Raw genomic sequence first — 22,276 nt, forward strand, 5'->3', positions numbered from 1 at the left:
AAATACAGTTATGATGCTACACATGCATCCTCTAGGAGAGCTGCAAAAGGGTCTGTAATGAGAAGATATTCTTTGCTATACTTACACCTCTGCATGATGACATCAAGGCCAAATTACTAGATTCTCCCTTAGATGACCAGCATCTCTTTGTCACTGCTGCTGCTGAGCTGTCACTGCTGCTGCTGAGCTTTTTACATCCTACAGCATAAGGGTAAAGTTATATAGGATCTGAAGCTGATCTCCATCCCTTTCTTCAGTTCCTAAGTTACCAAGAAATTATCCGTCTTAGTCTCCTTTTGTCTGTAAGCAGCCAAGGCAGCCTTCCAGGGGCAAGCAATCTTCCAAGAAAGTTTTTTTCTGACAAGCCTGCTCAGGATTCTAAGAGTGAAAAACTTTCTGTCCCTGACAAGTCTGCTTCCATTTGACATTCAACCATTTCTGCCGATTGGCCAGATCCCTCTGTCCCTCAGGCTGTCTCTGTCTTTTCCTGTCTGGCAACAGGTAACCACGGACTCTTGGGTACTTTACGTTATTCAACATGGTTATTTTATGGTTTGGAAGTCCCTTCCTCCATACTCTGGCCTTTCTCAACCTCCTGCTTGACAGCTTCCTCATTTTCCTTTGGTCCTTCCTTCATGATCTTTTAGTATAGGGCACCATTCAGCCAGTCTATCCTTCCCAGCAGGACACATGATTTAACTCCAGGATGTTTTTGATTCCCAGGAAGGGGGGCCTTGGAAGCCCATTCTGGAGCTCTGCTTTCTTAACACCTTTCAAAAGGTTCCTGTCATAAGAATGTTAACTGTCCAGATGCTTTTCCCTCTGTTGTTTCTCCAAGCTTTTCTGGTGTCCATAGATTTAAAGGATGCTTGACTCCACAGTTCTATGCATTCTCTCTTCAGGAAGTTTTTGCATTTCTGTGTTTCCTCCTTATATTATCAGTTATCCGCTTTGCCTTTCAGTCTTTCTACATCTCTGAGGGGTAGCCTTTTGCAGACTTCAGGGAATTCAAATCTTCCCTTATCTAGAAGTTCTCTTGATTCAGGCCTCCACTCAGGAGCTATTTCTTCAGGATCTACACTTTACTCTGCTGCTTTTCTGCAATGTGGGGTTCACTCTAAATCTCAAAATGTCTTTGCTGGCTACTTATCAGGACCAAGTGTTTCTGGAGTGCATGCTTCAGACCAGTACCTCCTCCTCCTCCTCCTGCAGTCCCATCCTTTACTGCCTATTTTCGGTCTGTTCTTCCTGTTCCAGTCCTTCTGGTAAGAGAATTCCTTTGAGCTCTGGAGTTCATGGTATTCACCATTCCCATGGTTCCCTTTGCCAAACTCCATGTGAGGAAATTTCAGTAGTATCTCAAGACTGTTTTCTTCAGCACTGCCATCTTCTTCATTTTCTTGTTCCTCTCTTGCTTTTTCTCAAACTTGAGTTCCAGTGGATTCACCTGATTTCACTTAATCCAAGTATTCTTTTTCAAGTTCCTCTTCCCACTCACAAGTTGTACACAGATGCTTCCAACAAGGGTTTGGGAGCCTTCCCCAACAACTTCAAGGTCCAATGATTTGGGTCTGCGTAGCAACTGGCACACCATAGCAACATCAAGGAGATAGAACTCTGATTCTGGTTGTTCAGGCTTTCCACTCAGTTTGGGTCCCAGGTGCTCTAAGGATTTTCTCAGACAATATCACAGTCATGTGGGACTTCAACAAGCAAGGAGGCACAAAGTAATACCTTCTTTGCAAGCTGTCTCGTCAGGCTTCATATTTTACAGTCCACTATCAATTGTTTCTTCAGGTGGTTTACATTCCCTCAGAGCACAGTTTTGTGTCAGATGCTTTGAGCAGGTCAAGGACAGATCTTCATGAATGGATGCTTCACATGGAGATATTCTTGGACATTATACATTGGTGGGGTACTCCTCAAGTAGATATTTTTTGCTTTCTCTCTGCACAGACAAGCTCCTAAGTTCTGTTCCAGAGTGCCAAATCCTCTGGCTTGGAAAGTGTATGCCATGTATTTTTCCTCTGAGGAGATGTATCTGCATGACTATCCCTCTCTTCCTCTGCTACCAAAAGTCCTGCACAAGATCATGTGGGACAGGACCAAAATCTTACTGGTGACTCCCTTTTGCCCCAGACAGCACTAGTTCCCCCCTTCTAATTCATTTGGCTAGTGGCAGTCATAACAAGTTACATCACAGGATGGATCTTCTCACATAGGTCAAGCGATCTCTCATTCACCCTCATTTGCCCACTCTTCATTTGAACTCCCTGGGTGATAAGGTTTTAATTCCCTTTCAACACCAATTTTCTGAGGGTGTGCTTATGGTTTTGCAGGAGGCTAGAAAATCACGTGTCACTAAATGGAAGAGATTTTCTGTTTGGTATCTCAAGCATGACCTGGACCCTTTTTCTGTAAGCATTCCTACGTTCCTTTTTATTTATATGAGTTGCTTACTTTTGGTTTAGCATTGTGTGTTAAAACTCATTGTCAGCCATTTCTGCTTATCTGCCTTTAAATCCACTCCTTGCTTCTTGTTTTGAAATCAAATAATTTTTGAAAGGTGTCCTTCATATTAGGCCCCCAAGAAAGCCTATTCCTCCTCCACCTTGGGACCTCAGTTTTGTTCTTGAGAAATTAAATCAGTTTCCTCTTCCTTGCTGGACTGTACTTAGAAGACTGTACTGTTTGTGGCACTTAATTCTGCTACGAGAGTCTCTGAACTTCAGGTACTCATGGCAGTTCCACCTTTTTTTGTTTTTTTCACATTAACAGGGTCTTTCTTTGTACCAGTCCCTCTTTTATGCCCAAGGTGATTAATTTTTCCTTAAATCAAACAATTCATCTTCCTTCTTTTTTCTCCATCTACACAGAATACTAGTGAGGGGATTCTTCACACCTTAGATTTATATAGACAGCTCAGATATTACCTGGACAAGGCAAAAGATATCAGGGAGGCTAAACAACTTTTACTTCTTTTTATGCTAAGAAATTGGATTTAGTGGTTTCCAAATAAATCATCTCCTGTTGGACCACGAAGGCCATTTCTTTTTGTTATTCCTGTCATGGCAAGCAGCTTTCTTCATCTGTTTGTGCTCCTTCTATCAGGGTAGTTTCCTCTTCTGGTACTTTTTTTAAAGGTTCTGCATACTAGGTCAATTTTGAAAGCTGCTACTTGGTCTTTTCTACATACCTGTACTAAACATTGCAAGTTGGATGTTATGTCTATGGCCAGGGTGGGATTTGCTGTGACCATCCTTCATAAGTGAAGGGCTTCTCTGTGGCTTCCTCCTCCCATCCTCCCCAGTAGCTTTTGTACTCTCCCAGTTGTAAAGAATAGTGCAACAGTGATAAGAAAGGACATAGCACAGTTGTGTAAGATCTTATAGCAATCCATGTCCTATTTCTCACTGTTGCATTATTCTGCCCCTCCTTCCTTCTCCCTGTAGTTCTTTGTTTCCTTCCTTCTGGCTGAGGTTTTTTTCTTATTTTCCTTTTGCCCCTCTCCTTCTCTCCTTCTCCTTCCTCATTGGTTCTTGCTTTCTTCTTGGGTTGTGTTGGTTCTTCTGGGCCACTTCAGTTCTGTGAATTAGGTGCTTATACATCACATATGGACCTTACGCCTTGTATGTAAGACATATATCTGACGTACAGTGCCTGGAAGATGTAAAGACTTGGTATGCTGTCTGGATGTTTGGTTATCCAAGGCAGGATATCTGAGTTGTAAAGAATACTGAAGAGTGAGAAGTAGGACATCTACTGTTTTGGTAAGGCCATATACAACTGTACTTTCTTCAACAGGGCCGTCTATATTGTCTGTCTTTCATCCTCCCATTATTCTGCTGTAAACAGATGGTGCCTCCACCCATCTTGCTGGCATATAGCTTGGTATGACAAGTTTGTCATCATTTTTCATCCATTGATTCTTTATCTTTTTCAAGTGCAGTTCACTCAGGTTCCATGACAGTGAAGGTGTAGCACATGGAACTGTGCACCTTCCCAGATTCAGTGCATGGTATTATGATATACTTTGGGTGGGGGGTATATGTGCATTAAACACAGAAGCTTGAGAGTGAAAGAACTATGCTAAGCAAAAGGTGCTGTGGAAAGAGGTCCTAAATGTTACCCAAATGTAGAGGGCCCTTTTGAGCATCTGCTAATGAGTTAACTGTTCACATACATTATTGTCCTCAAAATGCTTGTACACAATTGTTGTTTAAGACTGTGAAAAAATCTGTGTTGCACCACTTTGCCCACCCTGCCTGCCCAAGCCCAAACTACCCACTGCCAAGTAATCCTGATGATCAGTTCCACAGCAGCAGACTATGCAGGCTTCTGTCACACTTCGCCTTCTGGCAGTAATGTACACATTCATTAGTTACTGATAGTCTGATACTCTGCATTTTTTGTATGATTCCACTGTCTTCCCATATATCATGACTGTTGACAATCTCTTGTCAGTTCTGGAAACCGAGGGTTTGCTTTGTTCCTGTCCATGTGCATAGAGCTTATTTCATTTCCCAGATGACATATCACCAGAAGCTTTATGTAATAACACTAATGTATGTGTGATAATGAGATGTTGTGCTTCAGTTTTAAATGCATCTTCTTTCTATATTTAGCTTATAAGCAGTCATCCAGTTTGCATCTGTTTGACATTAGGAGAAGAAATGATCTTTCAGAATGTGCAGACTTTTAAGTAACATTTTTTTTTCTTCATTTGTTTCAAAGATTCATAGATATTCCAAGGCCATAGAGTTTTGTGACTGTTTACGTCTTGCCAATACACAACTTTAGGCCATTCTTCTTTTGTCCAGGACAGCCATACCAGCTGAATCCCAGACTAAATTATTTGTGAATATGCATCCAGTCAGTAGGTTATATTTAAAGGCAGACAATGATTCTCTCTTCTTAACATGCAGGGGAAGGTATTCCAGAGTTATGGAAGGCACCGGGTTATAAACTTGTCCCACCAACATGTTTTATTTATCTGCTGATGCAGGTTTAAGTCCTTGTTTTAGTACTGGTGGAGCCACTGGACTTGCAGAGGTGTGGGAGATGCAGGACAGCTGGGTCTCTAATAATACAGTATGTGAGACAGATATCTCCTCTCAAAAGTCTGGAATACACTGAATAATGAGATAAAGCTTCCAGCCTCTTTTGATAACTGAGGGACTTAGAATTATGATTGTTTGGGTCCTTTTTAATTGTTTGATATGTTCAGTGAGGTACATCCCAAGGAAACACTGTGTTCAATGACTGGTCTGATCAGTAGTGAATTTAGGGGAGTAATTACCTCTTTATACCTTGAAGATATTCATTTTGCAATTAGCTGTGTTAAATAAAAGGATTTTCTGACACACATTGCCATTTGGTGGTCAGAAGAGAGGGAATTATCAACCCAAATTCCTAGACCCCTGAATACATTTTCATGTAGTGGTTTGTTGACTTTACAGTTTGAGGAGACTAATTATCTTCTAAAAGTAAAGATATTACACTTTTTAACATTTAGTTTGAGCTATTTTTAGTACATCAAGAGTTTGCCAAGGAGAGAATTCATGCTGGAAGGGTTTGGATGTCAGAGGGTGAGTTAACAACAATATTCTTGCAGTCTTTTACAGATTTTGTTAGCTAGGGGGTCTTGACTGTCTTCTTGGAGATTTGAAAAGTAAAGGATGAAAAGGACAGGTCCTAGCACCAAGCCCTGAGGAGCACATTGGTCACTTCCATGCATTCTGATGAAGCACATACAACTCACACTGTATAGGTTCTGTATTTCAGGCAGTTTGCTATCCAACTTGCCACTTATGAGTCAGTTATTAAAGCATTTAGTTTCTTTATCCTGAAGATGGCTAATTCAGCAATGACAGTGATACAGGAAGAGATGGCCTTGGCTCTTTTCCTATAGATATATACTACAGTACTGTATAGATCAAGAAAACCTACTGCTGGTCATGTCATGATCAAACCGGTCTTCTCTATAAAGAGTATTATAAGCATCTGTGTGTATGAAAACTTGTACTATAATATCTGTGTCATAGCATTTCATTGACTAGTTTTGCCTTTGTTTATCAATACCCCTTCATGGTTTGATTGACTGCTGAAGATAAACTGTACAGTAGAAGATAGCAATGGCAGCCTATGGGAATCCTGTTACGCTCTGTGATCTTATGTTATCTGTGAGGCGTAAAACTTATTGAAGGAAAAAAACAGACTATTTTATCATGATGCAAAGAAGTTTGTGTTAATTTTTGTCCTGTAAGTAATTAATGTTAAATAAACTGTCTTTCGGCTTTTCCCGGTTAGGGGTCGCCACAGCGGAACTCCGGTCCGCTAATGATTGGCAGTAGATTTTTACGTGCTGGCTTGCTGGGCCTAACATACAGCCTTCAACGAAGGAACGCCCATTCACGCATGTCGATGCACAGAAGATGCTCTAACTGAGAATCGAACGTGCAACGTCTAACTGTGGGGCGATAAATGCAGTAAAAAATACCTTAAGGCAAAAAGTATAATTTTTGTTCTCTAGAATTAAAGTTTATTCTAACTATAGTAAAACAAGAATTTCTTGAAATTTTTTTTATTACCCTTTATAGTTATCCCCTTTTTGTGCCTGTAATCATTCATAGTATACTTTGTCTACTTTTCTCTGATGTGAGCTTTGACCATATTTGTATGTTTGAGGTGTTTTTTAAATGTAAAACACCACATGAAAGCATAAAATGAATGTATGATTACATTGTCAACGTCACACTAGACATGACTGTACAATGAAAATTAATTTTTCATTGCCACTAATTGCCTTTTATCTCCCTCCTCTTAGGTTGGTGATCGGATTGTCTCTATTAATGGGCAATCCCTGAATGGCCTGTCTCATGCTGATGTAGTCAATCTGCTGAAGAACGCTTATGGCAGCATTATCCTGCAGGTACAGTGATAATGGGTTTTACAGCTGCAAAATCCAGATAAGTCGCCATTGCACAGAGGGAGATGGATGCTTGCTTTATGTACATTATGAAGCTTTTAGGCGAAAGGCTGATTATTTTATTTCCAAAGATTACCACACATGCAGATGCACTCATATTTGTGTGTACACATGCCAGACAAGGGCAGCATGCTACAACAGCTGCTCGTTTTGGATATCATTGGTGAATAAATGCAGGTAGTTTGGGTTAATGAAGTGTGTTAAAAAAGGAATTCATAAAAAGACAATGGTCAGTGTTCAGTAAAGTGCAAATGATGAATAAAGAGGATAGATTCTCTGTAACAGCTTTTTAACCCAGATAAACTGAATGAAGGCATACGATCCTCTTCATCTTATTTTTATATAACATATCTGTCTTGTTGAAGTGTGTAAATAGCTGTGTCCAGAACTGCCAATAATACATGACCTAAAGCCTACTGTATAGAAGTGCTAAAAATGTTTTTGAACCCTCTGAGAAGTAAGAATCCAGAGCTTCTTATAGTCTGTTGCATTAAAACATGGCATATGAGTAAAATACTAAGTTAAACGACACTTTACTTGTTTATTCATAGCATGTTAAAACATGGGAGTTGTATCTTTCATAAGCCAGAACACTACCATCTTTTCTGAAATGTGTCAGTCTGATTAGATTGCTGTGCAGCTGTCTTAGTCTGAAGGTTCATTAGCCAGTTGAATCTTGACAACTGCCAGCATTGTACAGAACCTGTTCCTTGGGATGGCTACTGGCTGTGATGTTTTAGGGGTATCAGGAGTGATCCATTTGTGATGTAGCCTTTGCAATGAGGGAGAGGTAAGCTAATGTATTTTTCAGCTTACTTAAATAACTTTGAATCTTTTGGAAGAAAATACTGCACCTTGTATAGATTGCAGACAGTTATGTTAAATCAGACTTTCTTAGGCTTTAATTATTTTAAACATCTTTAATGTAAACTGATTTAATAGTTAATGGCTGTATTTTAAGATGTTACTTAGTATTGTGATTAATAAGTTGAAATGTTTTTTTTTTTTCTTTATTTGAAATGTTAATAAAATTTAAAAAATAAGTTAATACACATATGGCAGGTTAATTTTGAGGAATGCTTGGGTATTTTGAAGTTCTTTGTTGTACAATCCATTAAGGAATGTTAGCCCATGGGATGAATGAGGTGTGAAAGTCAGGAATTTGGGAGTGTGGGCATGCAATACGTGCCCCCCCCCCCCCACAACATTAACTTGTATAAACATATTCCATTGTTTTGACAATTATGGACTACCATAACTTAGCATCTAATTAATAATTTATTAGATTTTCCCACAAACTCCCTATTTTACTGAGCTATTTAATGCAAATTGTAGCTGGAGTTCAGCATCTTGGTTTTCTTAAGGAAATGACTTATATTATGCAAACAATGAATAGATAAAATTTAGGTAAAGCTTATCATTTTGCTGTTCTCATGTATATTCCTGATATTACAGCCATCACCATATATCCAAGCCATGCAGAAAGGCTATAAAATCTAAAGGATTCAGTATAATATGAAAGAATATAAAAAATGATAAATCAGCACTTGGCTACTGTCATTTAAGAATTCATTAATAGCTTAATTTTTTTCTCCTTAGAATATTGACAACATTGGCTTGTACACACTTAAATTGTATACTTTAAAGCTTAGAATCCGTAACGTAATTAACATCTGAAGGTTCCTTTTCCTGTCATATTATGCAGGGTCTGTCTTGCTCGTGCCTTTTGACAGTAATGTCTGAAAGAAGTATCATACTCATTTGGCCACCTGTAATTGCACATCATTTCCACGTTCCGTGCCTCACCATATACTTCTGAATACATCCATTGAGAGTGTGCTCTATGCATTACTTCTAGCCATGCCACTGACTGAGTCGGATTTTCTGTTTTAACCACTTCATGTTTGTTATCAAATCTTGAATACCATATGCTTAATTGCAGAAATGCCGTAATGAAAAATAAATTAAATCAGAAAAAAGACAAAATAAATAGCACTGAAGTAATATCCTGGTAGAATAACAAGTTGAACTGACATGGTGAAAGTATGGGGTATGCAGAAAACATGCATGTGTCAATAGCTGCCTGTGCAACAACAGCTGTTCCATCTGCACTAGATGTCTGATTCAGTGGCAAACAAAGGTATCATTTATAAAGTACAGTTTGATGAATTTTGATAGGAATCTGCAACTAACAGAGGTTCCTGATCCCTTTTATCTACTACATATTCATTTTTGTAACTGTTTTTTTTTTTAAATTTCTTCCTTGGCGTACACTGAAAATTAAATTTGTCCAAGTGATCACTCCTGGTTAACAAAATAGATAGTGGCTAATTTCCTTGCCTTTATGTATCTAGTATCTCTTCTCCACATCATGACACTTTTGTAGATGTGGCTCTATTTATTCAAATGTAAGAAAATTCAACAATTTTATTTGAAAAGTATTATAAAACTCTTGAAGCGTTCAAGGTCCTTTCTGCTATCAGGTGTGTGTGTTTAATCACTTCCACTTTTTCTGTTGTAAACCTTCTCAGTCATTTAGGAGAAGAAAACAAGATAAGCATGCACACACACGCACACACACATGCACACACACACACACACACACACACACACACACACACACACACACCCCCCATCAGGTGCCAGGTGAGGCTGCTTCTAAATCCTTCTGTAAACCTCCTTAAGAGACCTTTGTCTCATTTAGCTTCCAGAAGTTGTAACTAGACCTTTGAAACTGGAAATTGAGCTCTGGATGTCCTTGAAAGAGGACATGTGATGAAGTTGCTCAGGCTTCCCTTTTTTGGCCCCGCTTTAACTGTTTACTTGCCATTGAATGATCTGCTGAAGAAGTGTAACTCAGCTCCATTGCCAAGGCACAGTAGAAACTCTTCTACCAGGGAAGTAAGTCTTTCTTTCACCTGTTCTCTGTCCTCAAGAAGTTGAGCTTAGTCATGTAATTCTGGATGTAAACAGGCTCAGCATCACATCAGGTCTGTGAAGTTTCAGTGTCAGCAGTCTTTAGGCTCTGATGGTGCTTTATCTGGGAGGCTTTTGAATGGAATCACTAAACAAGATAGGTAAGGTTTGGTGCAACACCATCTGAGAGTTGTTAAGGTAATTCCTGCTTTATGATCTGTTGGTGCTTCCGGTTTCTCTCATATTCATTGTTAGTATCTTTACTGTGATGGTGGTGGTGGTGATCATACTGGCTGAGATCCTGTAGTAGCACAGCCCTTCTTGTAGCCCCTTGCCTGGATGACTGAATGGTGGAAGCTTCCACTGAGGACTCCTGAGTGTGGTGTTAGTAGCCTTCACTTTGCCTTCGCTGCAGTTCTCAAGGAAAATGTTTAAAGCCATGTATAACATGTGAAGTTCACAGTGGTTAGTCTTGGAGTTTATATCACTTTTGTTTTCATTTTTAATGTCTGAAGCAGGAAATAAGAATAAACAGCATGTACTGTAACCCAATTAAAATAAATGGTCAACTTTTAGAATTACTGGATAATGTAAATTTGTGGGTAGTGAAATTAGTAATGAAATAAAATTTGACTTTAATAAAAGTGAAATAATATGTTTTGGTAAGCCAAGTGTTCTTTGTGGAAAAACGGTAGGGTTTGTATAAGGATTTGGGAACTTAATGTTGAGTCTCATTTATCATTTCATAAAAAGTGTTTGTATTACTTGAAGAGATATATTGTAATCATGAAAAGTGTGTGTTGAGAACTGTGACTAAAAGGCAGGCTCCTGTGTTACTGCTGATTTTTACTACTTTCAGAGCAGTTACTAAGGTGTAGTGCTTTTTTTGTTTGTATACTAGTGATGATATAAATATGCTGAAACCACTGAGTTATTTTATACACAGACAATCTATGGAATTTCTCATTGTCCATATGTTGAAAATTTATGAATATTGTCATTGTAGGTGTCCTATCATAAACATGACACACAGGCAATCAAGTCAACCACTTCCCACAACCTTTATGTGAAAGTCAGAATACTGAATACTGGCATATCCAACGCAAACACAGAAACTGCCTACTGCTCTGGATCCGAGAACAAGCACTAATATTGGTCAAATATGGTGGTTAAGTTTGGACAGTCAGTAATGTCGGTTTTCAACACTATGACTTTTGTAATGTGAAAAATGCGCAACTGGACTTGACTGCCTCTGTGTCAAGTGTATGATAGGAAATCATCATTGCATACTTTTAGAGACGGGCTGTAGAGAGGTGATCTGATATTAATGTACAAGATCATTCATGTTGTATATCTAAGATCACTAAATGATATGATTTACTATAGTAATAGAAGAACTAGGTTTCATATGAGTGGTCGGTAAATATAAAACCTTAATTTTTATAACAAACATACACACACACACACACACACACACACACACACACAATTTTTCAGTGTTCACCTTATCATATTAGTGGCTGTGAGTGAGCCAGAGCTTATCCTGACAAGTCAACAGGCAAAAGGCATAAACCACTGCAGGAGGAGATTATAAATTGCACGTTCTATATAATGTGAGTATGTTTATAGTATGTGTATTTCTGTATTTATATTAAAATACTGAATAACCAAATGTTCAAAAGAAAAAAAAAAAGAAAAAATAGCTTTTTATGTAGGGGAATATGCCCCTCTCTATGCTATACATATGGAGGTCTGACCCCCCCACCCTCTACATCTTTTATATACCAACTGCAAGATCGCACTACATTGAGGAAAGGGAAAATTCTCTTATCCTAGAAATACAGGCACCTGGCAAAAAGCTAGTTTGATGTTCTGAAAGTTTGATCAGTGAACGTTCAGTATTATGCCTGTTCTAGCTAACAAATGACTCCTATGTGTGTGTATCTATGCACACACACATGCACACACGCGCATTTTATACTGCATATTATATAAATTGCAATGTGGGTAAATGCATGTTTGTATATATATTATTTATATATATATATATATATATATATATATATATATATATATGTATAGAGAGAGAGTGAGAGAGATGTAGTTATAGGTATACCATATTCATCATCATCATCCCCTTTTTTCCCATGTTTTCTACATGGGGTTGGGGTATCGTGTTAACTGTTGCCAACTCTCTTGATTCAGTGCCACACTCCTGCCTTCTTCAACACTCAAGCTTTACTGTCGCAGATCATCATTCACACAATCCATCCACCTCTTTGCTGGATGTCCTCGCTTCCTCTTACCTTCTTCCTGTCTGTCCCAAATCTTCCTCACCAGATTGTCTTCTGCTTTTCTGCACATGTTCAAACCTTCGTAATCTGTTCTGTTTTATCTTTTCTGCAATAGGTATACCATATTATTGTGTTTTATATATACATTGCACATGCATACATGTGTTTAATATTATATTCTCATTAGTTAATGGAGTGTCTAATCATCAGCCTTTCTGTTGCACTGTGATACCAATGAAATTAAAGGCATGTCCATAAAACAGTGTTTTTGCAAGAGGACAAGTCCCTGTACCCTTCCCAATCCTGCTGCTTTATGTATACTAACCCCATGATTGGACAAACATGGGGAAATGGGAAAACCTCCTTAGCTCCAGTGTTCACTGATTCATAGGTTGATACTAGGCTATCTGCCCTAGGGCATTTATAAGCCTAGCCAGAGTGTGTTTGGCTTTCACCACCCTTTTAGATTAGTTGACTGTGCCTCTGTATAGTAGGTCACAGAAGATAGCCCTTTTAAGGTTAGTTTACTGTGCCTCTGTCTAGTAGGGACACAAAAGAGATCCCAGGGGTAAACCTACGATCTCCCATCCACTCGTCAAGATTTCTCTTGAAGAGGGTCATTGAGGGGCTCTGCCTAACATGGATTGGGATTTTGTTCCAGAGTGATGGGAGACACTGGGATATGAATCTGTCCCTCCAGCATGTCCTATTTATTTTTGTGCTGAGGTTTAAGTCCCTGGAGCGTGTAGCTCTAAGGGATTTGGAGTTCCTGAGGTGGAGCATGTCCATTAATTCTGGTTTGGACATGGCTTTATACATCAGGCACAGATCGCCTCTGAGTAGGCGGTAAGCAACTGAGTAGAGCTGGAGTTTCTTTAGCCTAACTGTGTAGGGCATCTGTTTGAGTCCCTTGATCCCCTTGGTGAGGTACTTTTGGGGTCTTTCCAGTTGCTGCAGGTGTCGGGTAAGGTACATCCCAAATGGGGCATTCTATTCAATTATGGGCCTGATAAGTGATGAGTAGAGGGGCACAATGACCTCTCTTGATCTAGATGTGAACCCTTTCGTGATAAGGTGGGCTATATAGAAGGTCTTTCTAACCACTTTGGCAATGTGATTGTCAAAGGAGAGATTGCTATCTACTTGGGTCCCCAAATCCCTAATTACTTCTTCCGTACTTAATGGATTACCACCTATGTGGTAATTTGTGGGCACTTTGTTTTTCCCAAAGGGGATGACTCTGCACTTTTTGGCATTTAGCTTTAGGCCATGGCTCTGGCACCAGTTATCCGTCTCTGTGAGACCCTTTTGGAGGATGCTTGTGTCAGTCGGTGAGTCGATTATGGCACCCAGTTTGCAGTCATCTGCGAACTTGGTCAGCCATAGTCTTCCCGTGTTAGCCTGTACCTCAGAGAAATATACACCGAACAAGAGAGGTCCCAGGACTGAGCCATGTGGGACGCCACTTGTAACTGGTTTAGAGTCTGACATGGCACCTGCAATTCTGACCATGTGGGTTCTATCCCTGAGCCAGTTTGCAACCCATCTTGTGTCGTAGGGGTTTATATTTAAGCTGGTGAGCTTATTTATGACGCCCGAGTGGGGTATTGTGTCAAAGGCTTTTGCGAGGTCTAGGTAGGCTGTGTGGACTACCTTCCCTTCATCTATGGCCTTGGTGACTGTTTCAAAGAAGTCAACCAGGATCAAGAGGCAGGATCTGCCCTTAACAAAGCCGAATTGGGTAGGATCCAGTGTTTGGAGGTTCCCAATGTCTTTGTTTATGAGTTCCATGATGATACGCTCCATAGCTTTGCAGACCAGGCTAGTCAGGCTTATAGGGCAATAGTTTCCGGGGTCCGTTGTGGCAGCACCTTTGTGGAGTGGGACCACTGTTGCTGTACGCCATTCCTTGGGTATATATCCTGTAGTAAGGCTGAGATTGAACAGTGACTTTATGTGAGGGTTCAGTTCTTCTTGGAGCTCATGTAAGACACAGCCCGGGACACCGTCTTGTCCCACTGATGCTGTGTTTTTTGCTTTGGAGAGGGCAGCTCTCACCTGTGCATCTGTGGTGTCTGGAGGCTACACTCTGTTGGGATAGACATTTGCTCATTTGGGGGGGAAGGGGGGGGAGTTTGCACTGAACCTGTCTGCCAGGATGTTGGCAATGTCTGTGGGTTCAGTGTATTTTTTGTCATTTTGCACTAACTCAGAGCATATCTGGGAGTTGCTACCCAGGTTCCTGACATAATTAAAGAAGGCCTTATGATTATCTTTAGCGTCTTATGCAATTTTTCCTTTGAAGCTGACCTTAGATGATTTTATGAGGGATCGTAGTTTCTTGCTAGTACTGATCAGAGATGCCTTCCCTTTTTGGGATTTTGCTCTATCATGTAGTAGCTTCCTCCTTCTGTTGTATAGCTTATTTATGGATGGGGTCCACCAGACAAGTCTCCTGCCTTTCAAGGAGTGAGTCTTGGTTTTATTTGGGATAGCATGATCCATGCATTCCTGTAGGTGTCCATAGAATGCATTTGTAAAGGATTCTGCAGTTTGGGCCATATTTTCCACTGGCCCGGGGGCTTTGAAGGATTCCACCTCGGTTTTGAGAAGTGTGAAGTTTGCTTTTGAGAATTTCTTCACCGTGGTTTCCTTGGCTGGGGGTGAGGACGGGATATGGATGTCCAGTGAGATTAAATTATGGTCAGATCTTTCCAATGAGGGGTATACCTCTGGTATCGAACATAGAGTCCCTGTGTTGGTGATGATCAGGTCCAATATGTTTTCCCCTCTTGTGGGAGTGATGACCAGTTGTTCCATAGCATTTGAGTTTATAAATTCTAGGAACCGTTGGGCGAGGGTGTTGGGGCTTGAGTAGTGCTCCCAGTCTATGTTTGGGTAGTTGAAGTCACCCAATATGATGGTGTTTGGAGAGACCTTCATATTCTCCAGTGTTCTCAGGAAAGCTGAGTGGGGTTCCTGAGTTTGGGAGGGTGGTCTGTAGCAGGCTACAAACTGAAATGCAGTTTTGCCCACTGTTAGATGCACATGGATGGTCTCCGATGCTTCATGCAGTGCCACTAACCTGGAGGTGTGGCTATCTTTGATGAATATGGATACTCCCCCTCCTTTGTGGTTCGGTCTGAGTTTTGGGGCTAAAAAGCATGGTATGAGGTATAACCTCTTTGTGCTGGGGTGCTCTCGGGAGCCTTGAACCAGGTTTCTGTTACTGCACAGATATCGATATTCTCCATACTGAGGAGAGCCTCGAGTGCGTGCATCTTCAGGTTTAGACTTCTGGCGTGGAGCAGCATTACCCTTAGTTTCTTTTTCCTTGTGTTGTCTATGGAGGTGGGTTTGTCTTTTGAGCCTTGCCTAAAAAAGGCACTATGGGGGTGGCAATTGCCTTAGCCAATATTTGAAAGCCCAGGGGTGACAGGTGCAAGCCGTCCCTAGCGAAGCAACGTGGCTTGTCGAGCATGTCATCCCAGGCTGACAGACACTAGATCCCCTTTGAATGACACCAATACTTTAGCCAATTGTTAAAATTGATCATTTTGTCTTTATACTGTGGCATCATTCTTGGTGAGGCTAAGATGCTACTCAAGGTCAGGGTCATACCGCCCTGGGCTACATGATCAGAGAGCTCCTCTATGTCTCTTTTCATGTAGTCCAGGGAGGTACGTCTCAGGTCATTCACACCAGCATGGACAATGACGGAGTCATATTTGTACTTGCTTTGGAATGACCTGAGTGCTTGTGTTATGTGGCGGATCCTGGCACCCGACAGGCAGCTTACAGTGACCTTCTCCTTGTACAGCCTGGCGAGTCGGACGTCAGTGTGTCTGACAATAGAGTCACCTATTACAAGTGTATTAGGTGTGTTGTTTAGCCTTAAGGGCTGTGACTGTGTGGCACACTGACTTTGTGAGCTATGTGATACGTGGGTATTGTTGTGGGGTAGCGGTTGCTTGGATGTCTGCTTTGGAGGTCTCTGCTGCTTGGGCAGATTTTTATTTAGAGCCTCCGAGTATGTTTTTGTGTGTTTATGTGTTTGGTTTGCTGTTGCGATAGGTCTATGTGAGACTGGATTTGTGGTGTGTGTGGTTACCTTCTCCTCCTGACTGAATGCGCCAGTACTGGGTTGAGAGAGCTCAACCTCCAGTTTGGCTATATAGTTGCATCTCTCACATATATTTTATATCTGATTGCCCACTAAAGTGCCTTATCTGCCACAACCACACAAAATCTTTCATACATGCAAACTAAATACCTTATTCTGCAAACATCTTCACTACTTAAGCACTTATAACACAATGTGCACACCATCAGCAAAAATTCTGACACCCTTGTGGCTTAAATTAAATCTCCAACCTCATAATGCATCAACAAAATGAAACAGCAATTCCTATTTCAAGTAAATGCAATCTCAACAATAGCATCTGCTAATACATGTGCATGCATGTGGTTTGCTATCAACTTATCGCAGGCAAGTACAACACTGCAGACCTGTATAACGAGACAGTTGCACAGTAAAACCAGAGTTAGGGCTCACCTGGAGTGGGAGGATTTGTTTCTCTTCTAGGATTATGTTTGTATAGATAGAGATATCCTTTGGCAAACACATTTAATAGTCAGTTTTCAGTGAGACCAGTATGTTTTTATTAAAGTTTTTATATGAAACTCAAAATAGCTTACTTCAGTAAACATGAGTAGTACAGTTCTGTGAAGCTTAAACAACTGCTTGCTGGATTTAGTCACAGTTCTGAAGAGTCAGACAAGATAAAAAAGGTTTCTCTTGCATAGCAGAAAAATAGTCTTTTTTTTCAGTAGTTCACAAACTGTTGTGCAGTGTTTGCAGCCAACAGTTCTAGAAGTTGATTTGCTCAGAATAACTTCTTTGCAGCTGTCACATTCTGAGACACACTTCACTTATCTGTCTGCTTTTTTTGTTGGAGGTCTGGTTTCTGTCTCAGTACAACATAGGCAAGATAAGTCAGAAGTCCTCTGTAATTCAACTCACACTACAGCTTCTCAGGCTGCATAAACTTTTATATTCCTGTTCAGAATTCTTCCTTAGGACTACAGGCGTTTCCTTCTGTCAGATGCTTCCTTTCCCAGTTACACAGGAGACACTTTTCCCAACTAAACACAAAACACTAGTTGATACACAGCACTTTTCAGTAACCTCTACTCACCTTGAAAAACTTGTGATCGATAGTGTGTGTGTATATGTGTGTGTGTGTGTATGTATATATATATATATATATATATATATGTGTGTATGTGTATATATATATATATATATATATATATACACACACACACACATACATACATACATACACACACACACACACACACACCTACATGCACATTTGTACAAGGTTTAATATTTTGTCTGTTCTTTAATTTGCCTTTGTAGGTATCCCGCAATTCTGTTGGAGTGGGTGAGGCTACATAATTTTGTATGCAATTTTTATATTAATCAGCATGCAGATTTTTGGCCAGTTGTACCTACTTTTCGTGGTCCTTTGTCCAGATTTTTGATGTTTGCAGTTTGAGAGGTATGGGCCTGTGTCATATATGATAATTTAATAAAGATGTTTCTTGTTTAAAAAAAAAAAAGATTTGGAGGCAAGATGGCTGCAACCTGAGTAGTGGGTTGATTAGAGCTCTCTTGGTATGAAAACTGAAAAATTGTTAAAAAAAAAAAAAAACAATGAAAGTTATTAGTTTGGTTACAATTCACTTAGCAGCTAGTAATTGGCACTGCCTGAATGCCAGCAAAAAGCTCTGGTTCTGAAGAACATTGTAGCTGTTCAGCAAAAAGCAGTTGAAGTTTCAGCTTTTGTACAAGAGATAGTTCCTGTAATTTAAAGAGAAAAATCAAATGTACTCAGAGGTGTTTGACCTCTGTAAGAAACAAGAAAAATGTATAAAGAAGTCAAATAAAAGGATGGGAAAAAAAATAAAAGAGCGATAAAACTGCAAAAATCAGTGGCTGAAATGAAGAAATGGCTGGCTGAACATGAGGTTTCCAAAGAAGAGCTGTTTAAAAATAGTAGAAGAGCGAGCATGTAGATAAAAACCAAGATTTTCTGCTGGACTGCAGAAGCTGTGAAGACTGAACTGCATTCATTTTATGAAAGTTCTGGTAAGCAACTGAACTCAGTGTTCCATAGCAAGATTTGTTAATTGAGAAGGCATATTGTGTACACTCTCCATATCTGGCCTTGAGTAGGCAGTTGAGGACAATATTAGCAATATGCAATCATACAAGCAGAGAGTTGCTCCTGACAAAGCAGTGGTGAAGGTAAAGATATTAAAAACTGGGAACACAAGAGTAATTGTAGAAAATGTTTTGCCGTATGCCAAGCAGAAGAGAAGTCAGTTTATCTCTGCAATCTGGGGATTTATTTACTTTATTTTATTTAAAATTTGGTTACCAGGGTAGAACACTGATCACAAATGAACAGTCTTGGGGGAGGATTTAATAAAGTGGTACACTGCTTACATAAAAGTAAGCAGGTGTGCAATCCAGTAAATAGAGCTGAGGGGTGTGCACGAGTTCGCCAACACGGAAGTGTCCGTAGCATGCAAATCACCTCATAAGTAGGTGTATTGCATGCAAATGAGTGTGGTAGAGCAATCCAGCAAGCTCATAGGTAGTTCTGCAGACCCCGTGTTGGTGTTCAAAGTGTACAAGGAAAAATTCAATGTACAGGATGCTAGACAACAGGGGCAGTTAGAAGGACAGAAATAGCATAACAGACACAGATATTTGCAAAACTATCCACTGTGTGCCCAAAACCTAATGGAAAATAATTTAAAATAAGTTTTTTTTAATTATCAGGTTATGTTTGTGAGGTGTGCCACAGTGAAGTATTTAAAAAGTGTAAAGACCAAAATTAGTAGTATGTGACAGTGAAGCATTATATGACCCTGCGTAGAGTATGTACGATGGTAGACTGCTGTGGTTGCTAACGAGGCAGGGCCTGGAACAGTGAAGTTTCCAGGTTGTGTGCATGGATCTCTATGCCGATGAGCTGGGATTACTGAATAGCACAAATGGGTATCCGTGTCCTTAGATCCCATCAGTGTAGGCAGTGAACCGTGTTGGTGTCCACAGAAGACGTAGCTGACATCAAAGAGGGTGTGTGTGTCTCTGAGGACTTGTAAGCTCACTGGAGCTCAACTACGCCTGTTTGCACAGTGCACTACTGTACTCAGTGGGGGGGGGGGGGGGAGTGTACACTGGCCGCTAAGCTTTGTTTGGCTTCGGGGTGTGTGTTTCAGCATGTTTGTATATGTTTACGCAGAGCACCACCGTGCTAGGTGTGACCTTTCATGGGAGTGTGTACACTGAGTGCTGAGCACTGTTTACCTTCATGGAACGTGTTTACGCAGCAGTGCTCAGAAAGGAAGGCTGTTAAAAAAAAATTGGAGATTCAAGATGGCTGCAGTTCTGTATACATTGCTACTCCTGGCTCTCTCAAAAACCCTGAATTAAACCTCATTTGCAGAAAGCTCAGAAGGATCAAAAGATCAGAAATAATACAAATAATCTACTTAAGATACACAGCAATAACATAAGAAATATAAAAAAGAAACAAAAAACAGAAAGTTTAAAAGGATTACTCAAGATCTAAAATAGAGCTGATCCCTACAAGCAATCTCAAAAACTATAAACCATCCAATCTGCAAAATGTTGAAGGAAGAAAACAACATGGAAACTTCAACTACAAAAAGTAAATACTTAGCTCTAGCTTTACCAGAAAAAGACACAACAGCAAAAAGACAGAGGACGACCAAACAACTGGAAAATACAAAAAATCCAACTAAAAATGAAACAGACAAGCCAGCTAACCTAGATGACATCAAAACTGCACTACTTCCCATACAACAAGCTCTGAAAGACCTTTCTATACAATTCAAGTAATTTGGAGAATCCTTCAATCAAATCTTGACCAGAATTGAAAAATCTGAATCTAAAATACTGGAAAATGAAATAAAAATGGATACTATACGACAAAAAACTGACTCTACCTTAAATATATACAAGACATACAATCCAAAATAATAGATCTGGAAGCATGCTCTCGAAGAAACAACATAATTATCAGAGGAATTCCTGAAACAATTACACACATTTAATTATAACAATTAAAGAAATACTAAAAATACTACTAGAAGAGTCTGAAAAATCGCAACAAATAATCATAGCAAGAGCCCATAGTGCATTAAGAGAAATGCAAGCATCAAATAAATCCAGACCAGTATATATTAAACTGCTAAACTACCAAGATGTCTCAAAAATTCTTCTCAAGGCAAAAAAAAAAAGGATTCATTACCTGGAACAACAAGTGGATCTTCTTTGCACAGGATCTCCCCATCCATATAAGACAAGCAAGGCAGCAACTGTCACCATACTGTAAATTCCTGATAAAGAAAAAAATTTAATTTCAGATGAAATACACAAATTCGTTGATAAGAGAAAAAAATAAAATTCCAGATGAAATACCCAAATTTGTTGATATTTTACTCCAAAGATGTAAAATACATGGTCGCTAATCCTAAGGAAACCAAAGAAACTTTCCAAGCTGTATTCAAAGAAATACCTTCACTAGAAACAAAATTAAAAAGAAAATGACAATCGAGTGAATGGCCACCTGCATTTCAATCCCTCTAGTCATGGGTCATCAGTACAGAACTAATCCTCACTTCCTAGGCCTCTAAATCACCGCGGACATCCACAAGGAGTGAAAACTAAGGAAAAAAAACTTAGGAACAAAAAATTTCCATTACCTACTTCCCACCTGTCCTACCTAAAAGGAACCATTTCCCAGGACTCTACACCCAAAAATCCTTACCCCCTCAGAGTTGGTATCACCTACAACAATACAGGAAGCAGGACAAGACTTTCTGAATAAATAAATCAAAATATAATGTATTTATTTATTCCAGTTTGCTGACCGGGGAGGTCCACTGGGCCAAAGAGAATATTTTCAGTGGAGGCCCGGGGAGAAAAGCTCCACAATACAATGTTACAAGACATAATAATTAGAGATACAAATAAAATTCAAAGCTAAAAATGAGTTAGATACGAAAGAACATTGTGTCAACCTACAACTTTAGATCACATTTTTTGAAGTACAATTAGAATTCCAAGAGAGAAAAATGATTTACATACAAAAGGTTGAATTATTTAAATCATAGGAGGTAAGCATTCAAGTTGGTAGACTACCTCCCGCAAATTCCTTCAGATTAGTAATTTAGTAACATTTGAAGTTGAGGAAAGAGTCTAGGAGGATGAAAGGAAAAATTGTATAGGGTTAACAGTAGTTGTTAGTTACCTTGGCAGAGTGTGACCAAGAGAGAAATATGAAGGTAGTGAAGGTTAGCCAGGAGAGAATGAAGAGGGGAGTTTGGGGGGTATAGAGTGAAGTGTGCAGTTACATTTTCAATGAGTATGCAGGTAGGAGAGGAGTTGAGTTTTGAAGGAGTGTAGGTTGTCACAGGTCCTCAGGACAGAGGGAAGGGCATTCCATTTTTTAGCAAGGGAAAAGGAGAGTAAAAGTTGACCTGCTGGGCGTTTGGGTTTGTGGATGGAAATAAGGTTTTGGTTAGAAGATCTAAGGAGTCTGGGGGGGGGTAAGGTTGAAGAATATTGGATAGTGCGGGGCAGAGGGTGGGTTGAAAGATTAGCTTGTGGGCTGAGACAATTTGGAGGTAGTCTAGATGATTTGGGAGTTCAAGCCACTTTAGAGTTTGTAGTGATGTGCAGTGATGAGAGAGGGAGCTTGCCTTGGAGGCAGATTTTGAAATTTTATTGTAGCATACTTCCAGTTTGGAGGTTAGGGTAGAAGATAGATTTGTAAGCAGAGGGGCACCATATAGAAGAGATGGGAGGAGATATGTAGTGGCTGAAGTATAACTAGTAGAGAGGGAGAGGACCTGATTATTTCTGTATAGCAGGCCGAGTTTTATATGGGGTTTTTTTTATGTTAAGTTGGATATGGGTATTGAATTTTAGGAGTTTAGTGGAGGGAACGATGTTAATGTTGGAGTTAAGGAA

The 22,276-nt window shown here is 39.8% G+C and overlaps 1 protein-coding gene across 1 annotated transcript in view; it reads left to right on the forward strand.

Annotated features, from left to right (window-relative positions):
- The window catches only part of PATJ (PATJ crumbs cell polarity complex component), a gene marked incomplete in the record, with an annotated part of 2,990,875 nt that overhangs the window by 2,841,638 nt on the left and 126,961 nt on the right, over window positions 1–22,276 (forward strand). Inside the window, 1 exon segment of the mRNA XM_044085542.1 lies at window positions 6,827–6,931. Within this exon segment, the coding sequence (XP_043941477.1) occupies window positions 6,827–6,931 (105 nt within the window).

The sequence above is a fragment of the Protopterus annectens genome, chromosome 10.part0 (assembly GCF_019279795.1).
Source record: "Protopterus annectens isolate FY-2018-M chromosome 10.part0, PAN1.0, whole genome shotgun sequence".
NCBI classification, from domain to species: Eukaryota; Metazoa; Chordata; order Ceratodontiformes; family Protopteridae; genus Protopterus; species Protopterus annectens.